Here is an 11602-nt window from a genome sequence, read left to right as displayed (position 1 = left end):
CCAAAAGGAGAGAACAATAACAAAGTATAAAGAATAAAATAAAATTAGAAAAATAAAAGATTTATTAGGAAAAATGAAAATATAAAAGAATGAACAACAATGAATCAACAAGGTAAAACAGAACCCCAATGTAAAAGTGGAAAAAAGAAAAAAAACAAAAGCCTTGGCTATGGGGGTGGAACTTAGACAGGGGCGGAGCTCAGGCAGGGGTGGGGTTTAGGGTGGGGCAGGACCTAGGCAGGTTGGGGGTGATGTTTGAGCACAGCACGGGGCCTCTGCTTAGGACCTGCCCACGGAAGGGGAGAGGCAGCACGTCCAAAGGAGTGCCTCTGGAGTGTGGAGTTCCAGAGTTTGGAGGTAGGGCACTGAGTGAGGGTGTGTGGGTGGGGTTTAGGTCCAGCATGTTGGATGGGGTCTCAGAGGGTGTCTCCGAGTGTAGAGGTGGGGCCCTGGGTGGGGGTGTAGGGGCAGGGCTTGGGCTCTGCGGGGCTCGAGGGAGGCTCTGAGGGCAGAGGATTAGGCCCGGGAGCCCAACAGGCTTCCCGGTGCCTAAGTGGACAGGGAAAGCACTGGCCCTGTTCCTTTGTGCCCCTCCCCCACCATCTCCCGCAGGGTCTCCCCCATCGCCACTGGACCCCTAACCGTGGGGGGTCCCACTGGGTGTAGGAACTCCTCCCCTCCCCAGCCACCCCTCAGGGGTACTGGTCCCAGAGGTCCGGCCTTCACTTTTGCTCCCCCTTCCCTCCCTCCCACTCCCTCAGGACCCGCGTGGCTGGAGGGGGCCTAGGTGGGCAGATGATCAGGCCCGGGATCTCAGCAGGTTCCTGGGGGCCCAAGTGGGCAGGGGAAACATGGCAACTCTCCCTTTTGATACTCTGCCCTCCCAGTGGTTCCCCAATTTCCCCCTTCGGGTGTGGGAATCCCTTGCCCTCCCCCAGCCACCCCTCAGGGGCGCCAGTCTCGTCTGGCCTCCACTTCTCCTCCCGCTTCGCTCCCCCAATGCCCCATGTCCTACCCAGTTGCTAGGGGTTCCTCCCATCCCCTTAGGTGTCTGTGGTCCCCCACCGGTGTGTGGTAGGTGCCCTAGTTGTGAGGAGACGCGCATTCCGCATCCTCCTAGTATGCCGTCTTGACTCCGCCCCCACTTTTTTTAATAAAGTTTTATTTTATTTTATTTTATTTATTTTTGGCTGCATTGTGTCTTTGTTGCTGTGTGCGGGCATTCTCTAGTTGTGGTGAGCAGGGGCTACTCTTTGTTGCAGTGCTTGAGCTTCTCGATGTGGTGGCTTCTCTTGTTGCAGAGCATGGGCTCTAGGCATGCAGGCTTCAGTAGTTGCAGCACAGAGGCTCAGTAGTTGTGGCTCTAGTTAAGTCTTTGAAGGCCCTAGTTAAGTCTTTTTTCTCTTTTCTAAATCTGCAGATCCCTTTCTTGCTTCCTGTGGAAAATAGTCCTGAACTATTCTAGTCACCTTCTCCTATGGAACAGCTTCGGTTGGCAGGTCCTATTTAGAGTATGGTACTCAGAATGGGACACTATTCACAGACCAGGACAGACAATAGTGCGGCTACCTACTGCCTTCCTTTAATCTGGATACTGTGCTGCTGTTTGTTTCTATGGATATTGGTCCCAAATTTCCTCAGTCTTTTGGTGTGCGTGTGTGCGTGTGTGTGTGTGTGTGTGTGTATGTGTATATATATATATATATATATTTATTTATTTAAAAAGTAAATTTATTTTATTTATTTATTTTTGGCTGTGTTGGGTCTTCGTTGCTGCACACAGGCTTTCTCTAGTTGCGGCAAGCAGGGGCTACTCTTCGTTGCGGTGTGTGGGCTTCTCATTGTGGTGACTTCTCATCACGGAGTACGGGCTCTAGGTGCACGGGCTTCAGTAGTTGTGGCATGCGGCTCAGTAGTTGTGGCTCACGGGCTCTAGAGCACAGGCTTAGTAGTTGTGGCACACGGGCTTAGTTGCTCCGCGTCATGTGGGATCTTCCTGGACCAGGGCTCGAACCTGTGTCCCCTGCATTGGCAGGTGGATTCTCAACCACTGCGCCACCAGGGAAGCCCCTTGGTATATATTTTAATACATTGTGTTCGATCATTTAACTGAAAAGCATATTTGATGTTATCTAAGATGTTTGGTACTACCCATTTCGGTGTTTCTATCAGTGTTTCATTTCATTAAAGACTTGCTTTTATGTTAATTTAAGCTTATCTTTTCATATTCATTTTTTATCATTTTTAAGATAGTATTACTTTGCTAAGATTTGTGAGGTTTTGTTTGATAATATCTTATACTGCTATTTGGATAATTTATTTGGTGCTCTTTTTTTCTAATTACCATATGTAACTGAATCAATATCTTTCTAGATCCATATGTTAAACTGCTGCTTGATGCCATGAAGCATTCGGGTTGGTAAGTGAATCTTTTTGAAGTGCTGCTCTATATTCTGGCTGCTGAAAACGAAAAAATCCCCACCAAAACTGGAAGTACTTCAGATATTTCACTTCAGGCCACAAAGCCCTTTCCATATGGTAGGTGGTGGTGGTTGGCTGCACTCTCTCCAGGCAGGCCTTGTTCTCTCTGGACCTCTTCAGCCCTAACTCCACATCTCTGTCTCTAGTATTCACCTCAGGTATTTAGTAAAGACGATACTTAAAATCTTACTTGTAAGTGATCACCAAACCTGGTTTTTCCACTATGCCAGTCTCAGCATTATCCTTAATGGAGAAGAAATCTCAGCTTGTTATGCATGTAGAAGCCTTCCAGGTGTTGTTTAACTTTGAGGAGATGATTTGAGAAGTGATTTCTGAGGTCCACTTCTTAACATTCTGGCCCAAGGGCAGAAACGCCAGCATATTTCCAATATGGTCTTAATTAGTTGATCAAATTCTTTATGGAATCATAGCATAGAATTTGAACTGGGATAGATTTTGCAGAGACAGTTTCCTTATTTACAGATGAGAGAACTGAGTCCTGAAGGTGTTGAGTTGCTTTTCCAAGGTGTCCTATGTGGTAGTGATGGAGAGATGTGTCATCTGGGTCTCCTGGCCCAGGGCTGTCTCCCCTGTGCCCCAGGCACACTACTTCTGGACGTTGTCTTTTTAATCCATTCTTACCTTCCAGCGCTGTTAACAAAGAAAGACACTTTTCTTGTGAAGATTGTAATGGAAATGTCAGTGGAGGTTTTGATGCTTCAGTGTCTCAGGTAGGCGGTCTACCAAGTTGTCTTCTTTCCTCCAGTTCTCTCTCCTGATGTTTGCTGATTGCCTTCTACGTGCTGGGCATTCCATTTGGTAGACTTTGTGTAGAATTCAAAAAATGAGTTAATTGTGGTCCTTACTCTTAAGGTCTTTACATCTCACAGGGGAGACAAGACAGGAATGCAGAGACAATGATAACATTTGAGGCGGGTTAAACTCTCTGAGGTGGGTGTGGTTACCACAATAGGACAGTGATGTGATTGAAAGATGCCAACAGATTCAGCTAGAGGATGTAAAGGCTCTTCAGGGGCAAAGAAGACAAAGACTGTTGCCAGAAGCAGGGGTAGCATGAGCAAAGGTGACGTGTTGAGAAAGCACAAGGTGTATTTGGGGAATGGCATGTTGTCTAGTTCAGCTGGAGGGCAGGAATGCATGGGGAATGAGGAGAAATAGGATTGGAAAGAAAGATAGGCTATATGGTGGGAGGCTTTGAATGCCAAGATAGAGTTTCACCTTTACACAGTGAGAAGTGATAGATCTTTTAGAATTTTTAATGAGGAGAGTGAGTTTTCTCATCTGTAAAATATGGCTAGTGATTGTATTTATCTTATAGAATGGTAATGAGAATTAAATGAGATTTCTCTTGTAAACTGCTTATCATAGTAAGCAGAGCACTTAAGTCAATAAATGTGATAAGTTTTAAGTCAATGGGGGGTTTTGACAGTCTTGAGGTGGTAGATGGATATGTCATGTGATATGAGGGTAGATAAAAGTGTTATAAGTCACTGTTTTCATCATGAATATATAACACATTTAAGTACATTTAATTGTTTCCTGCTAGGGAATTTTATATGTATTTTAGTTATTTATAGCTGTTTCACGGTAATCATGGGAAAGAGCAACATAGCAGAGGGGTGAGATGTCTGAGTTTTGGAGTCAGATAGACTTTGAGTTCAAATCCTAGTTCCCCTGCTTATTAGCTGTGGGGCTTGGGCAAGTTATTCATTTTATTCTCAGTTTCCTCATTTGTAAATTGATAATCGCAACACCTATAGCTCTCAAGATGGGTCTTGGTAAGTTCATCCTCTTTGGGGGTTAAATAGAGTGCACATTTTGAATCTTCATCTTATTTCTCAGCAGTGTTATACACAGTTGGGCACTCTTTTTTTTTTTTTAATTAAAATTTCTGTTGTGAAGTATCTCATTCATATAGAAGAGTAAAATACTTGTATGTACACTTTCAGTCATAATAGTAAAATGAACATCTATATAACTACCACCCAGATTTGAGAAATAAAACACTGCCAGGACTTCAGAAGCCTGTGTGCCCCTCTTGGGTCACAACCCCCTCCCTTCCTTATTCTGACTTCTGTGATAAGCATTCCCTGCTTGTCTGAATGGTTTTGCCATCTATGTGTACAGTCCAACAATGTGTTTAGTTTCCTCCTTTTAAGCTTTATACTTGGGGTCATGTGTAATACTTTGTCATTTTATGAAATCATACAGTCTTTGTAACTTAATTCTTTCGTTCAACATGGTGAGATTCTTCTGTGTTGTTGTGTGCACCTCTGGTTAATTTAGTTTGTGTTGTATATTATTCCATTGTATTTCTGTACTAGTTTACCCCATCGAGTATTGTTTCCAACTTTATTATTATTATAAACAAGGTGAATATTCTTCACCTTCTCTCCCAGTGCTCGTGGGCAAGAGTTATTCCAAGGTATATGGCTAGAGTGGAGGTCATATCACATGCATACACTTGACTTTAACAGCTCATGCCACTTTCTTGCCATGGTTTCCAGTATGCAACACTCTTGTGGTTGCTCCTTTGCTAACTTAGCTTCCTCTGCCAGCCCTGAAATGAAGTCCCTTAATCCTTGGTGTTAGAGCCCCTTCTTTTCTACTCTGCACTCTACCAAGGGGATCTCATTTACTTTGCTGGGTCAGAGCTTTCTCTTGAACTCCACATCCATATAGCCAAGTGTTCACTGAACACCTACACTTGGATGTCCTAAAGGCACCTCAGACCTGACATGTCCAAGTTCAAATTGATTTTTACCATCCTTCATCCCCACCCAACCTGGTCTTTTAGTTTTGCATATCTCGGTGAACGGTACCACCGTCCGTCCTGTTACCCATGCCAGAAATTTAGGGATCATCCTTGATACCTCTGATTCCCTTCCCATATTCTATTCAACACCAAATTTTGTCCAGTCTACCTCCTAAATACCTTTTTAGGCTCCCCCCATCCTAGCTCTGGGACTATTATCTCTTGCCTAGAATACTTCATTCGACTTCAACTAGTCTCTATGCATCCAGTTTTGGTCATCTTTTGTTTATTTTTCCAACTGTGGTCAAAAGGATAAAAACAAAATAAAACACCCCCTGTTTCACTACTCCCTTTCAGTGACTTCCCACTGTTGTCAGGATATAGAGTGATTTGGCCCCTGCTGACCTCACCAGCCCTATCTCATGCCTACCGCCTCCAACTTTGTGCTTTGTACTACAGGCCTGCCTTCAGCTTCTCCAACATTCTTTTCCTTCAACCCTCCCCCTACCCTTTGCCTATGTTGTTCTCTGTCTGGAATGCTCTCTTCCCCTCTCCTCGAATTTAACTCCTGTTCATCCATTAGATCCCAGTTTAAACATTCCTTCTGCAGAAAAGCCTTTCCCAACCCTGCAGACCAGGTCAGGCACTCTCATTGTATGTACTCGTGACTACCTGGGTTTTTCTTCATGACAATTGTCACTGCATGTGTTTAAACATTTTGGTAAATATTTGATTAATTTCTATCTCCATTAGTAGATTATAAATCTCTAGTAGGTCTTGATAAATATTAGTTGAATAAATGAATGTTGAATGAAGGTATATAAAATATCTGGGACATGTCCCAGTGTCTGGCACACAGTAAGTACACAGTAAGTGGGGACTATTATTATTAGGACCCCTCACGTCTTTATTATTCTTATAGGGTCCTGCTCAGTGTGCTGCTGGCTTTTTGCACTTCTTTCTGAAGCTCTTTCTGAGGACTTTGCCTGGCAATTCTAGTAGAATGGGACAGTGTGGTCATTCATTGTTGATTCATTGCTTATTGAGAAACTTGATAAGAAACATTTTACACACATTCTCATTTAATTCTCACAATTCTAAGAGGTAGGTACTCTAAGTCATCTCCTTTTTTATAGTTGAGGAAACTGAGGCACAGAAAGCTTAAGGAACTTGCCCAAGGTCACTGACTTAGTAAGGAGTGGGACTGGAATTTGAATCTCCCTGCTTCATTCCAGAGTCCACTCTTAATATAAGACTGTGGAGTCTAAGATGGCTGGTACAGTCAACCCAGTGAGGATGGTGTGTGAATAAATGTCCTTAAACTAAGTGCTGTGTAGTCCAGAGAGAGGAGAAGGGAGAAGTTAGCCATTGGGAAGTCTTCATGGAGCATGTTTGGTGAAGACCGAGCCTTGATGGGGAGGGGTGGGTGTTGGGTGGATAGAGTGGGTGAGGCTTTCCAAGCAGTTGAGCCCACTTAGGTGAGAGAGAAGATGGAATCTACGAAGTGAGAGTAGATCTTAGAAATAACCGAACTTTCCTCATTTTGGTGCTTCTTAGATTGTTTTGTGCCAGAATAATATCTGTAATCAGGCCCATATGAACAGAGTGGTCACCCATGAGCTCATTCATGCATTCGATCACTGTCGAGCTCATGTCGACTGGTTCACCAACGTCAGGCACTTGGCCTGCTCTGAGGTAAGTTTTATTGTAGAAGGTACTTTTTCCCCAAGGACACTGTTGTGTGTTTGAACATTTTATTCAAGTATGATTTAAATGTATTCCTTTTCTTGTCATAATTCCACATTAATCTTCAGTTTCCATTTTTAACTATTGAATACAATTCTTTTAGATACAGCAGGTAGACATTTTAAGTATCTTTTTAGAATTGTCTTAAATATAACCTTTAAATCCTAATAATAGTGATGACTTTTAATAATAAGCTATTTTTCCTATGGAATAAACTATATAATACAAAAAAATTATAGTTAACATTTACTGAGGGGCTGTGTGCCAAACCCTGTGCTGTTTGTGGACTCTTATTTAATATTCACAACAGCCCATTGAGGTAGATACTGTTATCCCCGTTTTATTTCTGTGAAAAGTGAGGCAGTTGTTCAGATACCATAACATAGTAAGTGGCAGAGGCAGGCTTACAGCCAAGGTTCTTGACTGGTTTGCTGTGCTGCCTTCCATAGGTAAAGTTCCTAGCTTTCCCTAGAGTAAAACAGTTTGTTTCAAAAATACAGCATAGGAAGATATTTATTATTAAGCATTTTGGATTGCTGTCAGAAATACACACATATATATGCTCCTAGAAAGACATTTGTATTTCATACTTGCATTTCATTAATTGAAGAGTACAATGTGCTGAGAAGCAAAAGAAAACTAATATAAATTTCAAGCTTACACTTGATAACTTAGATTATTTTCTCTTTCCCTTGAAATTAATAAGCAACCTCACTGCATGTGATTATAACTCATACTATTTGGAAAGAAGACCGAAATCTGAGCTTTTAAATATTTCTCTTCTCTTGGGTGTTGTGAGAATTAATGCCTGTTAGCTAGTTAAGGTGTATTAACTGCTTTGAGCTCCTCAGAGGAATGAAGCCATGTTATTATAGAAGTAACAAGAAGTGGGCCATTCTGATTGCAGTGAATGAGCAAAAACGTGGCCAGGTTAGCTGTAGAATCCATGTGGGTAGTTCCATGACTTTTTCACCTATTAAAGCTGCTTTTTACCTTAAAGATATAGAAAATTAGAAAATACATACTAACTTCAGGCTGTCATGTTCATAGCATGACCAGTTTGGAATGTTCTTGATTCTCTGTACCACTTAATTTTTCATAGGCCAGTCAAGACCCTGGAGGAAGGGCATGAACTTACACGGGTTTAAGGGAAGGTCCAAGAGAGTTTCAGTGATTTGGGCTAGGAGAGCTGGGAGGTTTGTGTGCCTAAAGTGTCTTAGGTACTGATGTATTCAGTTTTAAGCTCACATTGAAACTCAGTTTGTAGATCTTTGGAAGAATGCTTTCTTGAAGTCCTTTTGGTAATTTCTAGAAGTGTTTGTATTTTGTAGAGAGCATAATCTTTAACTTTGAGGTCCAACTCTTTGACTTTTGGTTCCAAAAGAAATTAGTTCTGTCTGTAAGACTCTGGTGGAAAGTTTTGAAAATTCCCTTTGAATAGGTGATTGCCCCCAGTGTATTTGGCGCTGCCTAGTGTAGCTCATGGATATCTGCTCTTTTTCTTAAGAACTTCTTAAGTCAATAGAGTTAAAAAAAGAATCTTACAGGTACTCTGTTCTCAGAAAAATATACCAATTTTATATTCTTTTACAATTAAAAAATCAGTTGATATAAAGGTACAGAGCACAAGTGCTTATTTTCTTTTTGTTTGCCTTCTGTCTTTGTGATAGGTTCGAGCTGCTAACCTTAGTGGAGACTGCTCACTTTTAAATGAAATATTCAGGTTACATTTTGGACTAAAACAACACCATCAGGTAAAAACTAACCTATGAAATCATTTACTGTTAAGAGAGTGCTATGAGTGGAAATAATGAATAGAAAAATGAGAAGTACATTTAGTATTTGAAATTTGAAAGAACTACTTATATGAAAGAATACAAAATGTGTATCACTTAAGCCAAATAGATGGAATTCAGTTCTATTTTATAATTATGGGCAAGCTATGTGACTAAGTGAGAGATTTTCACAGTGAAAAGAGCTACGGTCTCACACGTGGGATACTTTTGGATGGGGGTAGATAAGGACTGGAAGTGAAATCACAGCCTGTCTTACTTTTATCCTAACAGTACTGGACTTGTGTTTTGAAACCATCACAGTATTCTCTAGACAAAAAAGTAATACCTGTCAGCACGGAGACTGCACTGCAGCGCATTGTGTATTAGCACACCTTTAAAGGCTATATGACGTGACAGCAAAGCTTTGGATCAGCACAGACTTGATTATGATGAGCTGAGCTGAGAGATTTTGTAAACAAAACAAAATGAAAACTATAGGCAAGATCATCCTGCTAGAAAGCTTTTTTGTTATTGTTGTTGTCTAAAAGAAACACTTTATTTTTTTTTATTGGGGTATAGTTGTTTTACAATGTTGTGTTAGTTTCTACTGTAAGTTTTACAATGTTGTGTTAGTTTCTACTGTACTAGAAAACTTTTACGGTCCATGATAGATAGGCATGGGGAGAGGAAGTTTAGAACTGATGGACTGGTGAAGAATGTGAGCAGTTCTGCCCATAGCAGCCAACGGGCTCTGTATCCACACTTAGGAGAAAGGCTGGTCAGAGCTCTTCTGTGGGAAGAGGTTGCTGGGCCAATTTGTCGTGTACATGGGCATCAGGATAGCAGTTTTAACCAGATGCAGAAAGGACAGGCTTGGAACAACAGCAGGAAGGCCCTTGGTTCTCCAGAGAAAAGAGTAACTCAACTCTGGGGAGGAAGGTAGAAAGTCACAGTGAACTACGAAGAGAAATTTTGAACTCAGTGAATGGGAGTTAGTTAGAAGGCAAACCTGGGGCCTGGGAAGGGTGGCTACTCTGATAGGGCTGTTATGCTTCCAGCCTGTGCCAAGTCCACTTAGTGATGTGCCACTGACTTGTGCTGCATGTCTTCCGTGCCCTCCAATCCCTGCTCATCTGGTGAATTCAGCTCAGGCAGCATTTGAATGGGCGGTGTGTTCTGGCTCTCAGTGGAAGTAGGGTGCACATCAGAACATCCCAGAGAGAGGCTAATGCAGTTAAGGCATGTAATCCGGGGTCCAGAGTCTTTGAAAGAGAAATCTCTCCTCTTTTTAACTTGGGTAGCAGCGGCAGAAAATGAATAGAACTAGCAATAGGGTGGAAAATACATGGAGGTAGTGGGAGAAGAGTCCTAGAGAACAAAGTCCCTGCTTTTGTACAGTATGTACCCAAGAAAAAAGTTGTTTGATTTTTTTTTTTTCCCTGAAAAATTAAGATGCCTTCAAATTTTGTGTGTATGTATGTGTGGTTTCCTGTTGCCTCCAGGGGAGATACCCCTCTCGAAGGAAAAATTATCTAGCATTGGTCACCTGAAAAGCTAAGGGAGAGAGGCACAGGAGTATAATTCATATTTATTACCCAAGAAAAAAGTTGTTTGATTTTTTTTTTTTCCCTGAAAAATTAAGATGCCTTCAAATTTTGTGTGTATGTATGTGTGGTTTCCTGTTGCCTCCAGGGGAGATACCCCTCTCGAAGGAAAAATTATCTAGCATTGGTCACCTGAAAAGCTAAGGGAGAGAGGCACAGGAGTATAATTCATATTTATTCAAATTAAAAAACTCAACCAGAACCTTATTTATAGACTTTTTATGATTTTGCAAATTTGGAGTTATTGTTTAGCAGATACTGCCTAGAAATTATCATCATTAGGAAAGATGAGAAGAAGGGAGGAGGGGAAGGAGATCTTACTTGTACCTAAATAATTTTAGATTGAGCTAAACATGTTCCATAATTTAATCTTTCTTCTTTGGACTGATAGAAATTAATAAAATAACATGAGAGGAAATTAATTTTGACTGTGGTTCACACATTGTATAAAATGTTACTATTTCATGACAGAATTTTCATATATTAATAAAATTAAAGCCACATACTTTTCTCCTTAGACTTGTGTGCGAGACAGAGCCATTCGTTCTATCCTGGCTGTTAGGAACATCAGCAGAGAAGTAGCTCAGAAGGCTGTTGATGAAGTTTTTGAATCTTGTTTCAATGACCATGAACCTTTTGGAAGGATCCCTCATAATAAGACCTATGCAAGATATGCTCATAGAGACTTTCAAAACCGGGATCGGTACTACTCAAATATATGAAGACGATGACATTTTATATTGCAGAGCTTCAGTGATCATGAAGAAAGTATGGTTCCCAAGTGGACAAACATAAAACGTAAATGATCAATTAAATACAGAGAAGACACCGAAGATGCTGATTCTAGCATCAGAAAAAGTACCTGTGGTAAGAAATGAAACTGCCTTAAACTCCAAGGCAAAAATTGTATCTTTGTAACTAACCATTTGGTAAATAAGGAAAATAAATTGCATTTTTAAATTTTCTACAATGTACTTATTATTTGTGTTTATTTTTTATGATTGTGATTTGCTTTTATTACATTTTAAAACTTGATTATGAAACCTGCGAAGTATGCCCTTTATGATGTGTATGTCTTCTTCGGAAAAATGTCTATTCAAATCCTCTGCCCATTTTAAAATCAGGTTGTTTGTTTATTTTGATGTTGAGTTGTATGAGTTCTTTGTATATTTTGGATGGTAACCCCTTATCAGATATTGCTTGCAAATATCTTCTCCCAT

At 40.9% G+C, this 11602-nt stretch overlaps 1 protein-coding gene across 7 annotated transcripts in view; it reads left to right on the top strand.

The window, feature by feature from the left end:
- ATP23 (ATP23 metallopeptidase and ATP synthase assembly factor homolog) overlaps positions 1 to 11328 on the top strand; it is a 31593-nt gene extending 20265 nt beyond the window's left edge. For 4 of the 7 annotated variants that reach the window (XM_024123061.3, XM_024123063.3, XM_024123059.3 and 1 more), the window contains exons 2-6: positions 2374 to 2419; positions 3131 to 3212; positions 6815 to 6952; positions 8674 to 8757; positions 10901 to 11328. In XM_024123061.3, coding sequence (XP_023978829.1) covers positions 2403 to 2419; positions 3131 to 3212; positions 6815 to 6952; positions 8674 to 8757; positions 10901 to 11104 — 525 coding nt within the window. In that variant the 5' untranslated portion in view covers positions 2374 to 2402 and the 3' untranslated portion in view covers positions 11105 to 11328. Of the gene's footprint in view, positions 1 to 342; positions 358 to 1362; positions 1649 to 2373; positions 2420 to 3130; positions 3213 to 6814; positions 6953 to 8673; positions 8758 to 10900 lie in introns of those variants that run through there. The other 3 variants (XM_028491200.2, XM_028491201.2, XM_024123060.3) reach the window with 3 other exon arrangements.
- Positions 11329 to 11602: the final 274 nt, after the last annotated feature.

Source organism: Physeter macrocephalus, chromosome 6 (genome assembly GCF_002837175.3).
Source record: "Physeter macrocephalus isolate SW-GA chromosome 6, ASM283717v5, whole genome shotgun sequence".
Taxonomy (NCBI): Eukaryota; Metazoa; Chordata; class Mammalia; order Artiodactyla; family Physeteridae; genus Physeter; species Physeter macrocephalus.
Note: the sequence above shows the minus strand (reverse complement) of the source record. Positions and strands in the feature narration are given on the sequence as shown.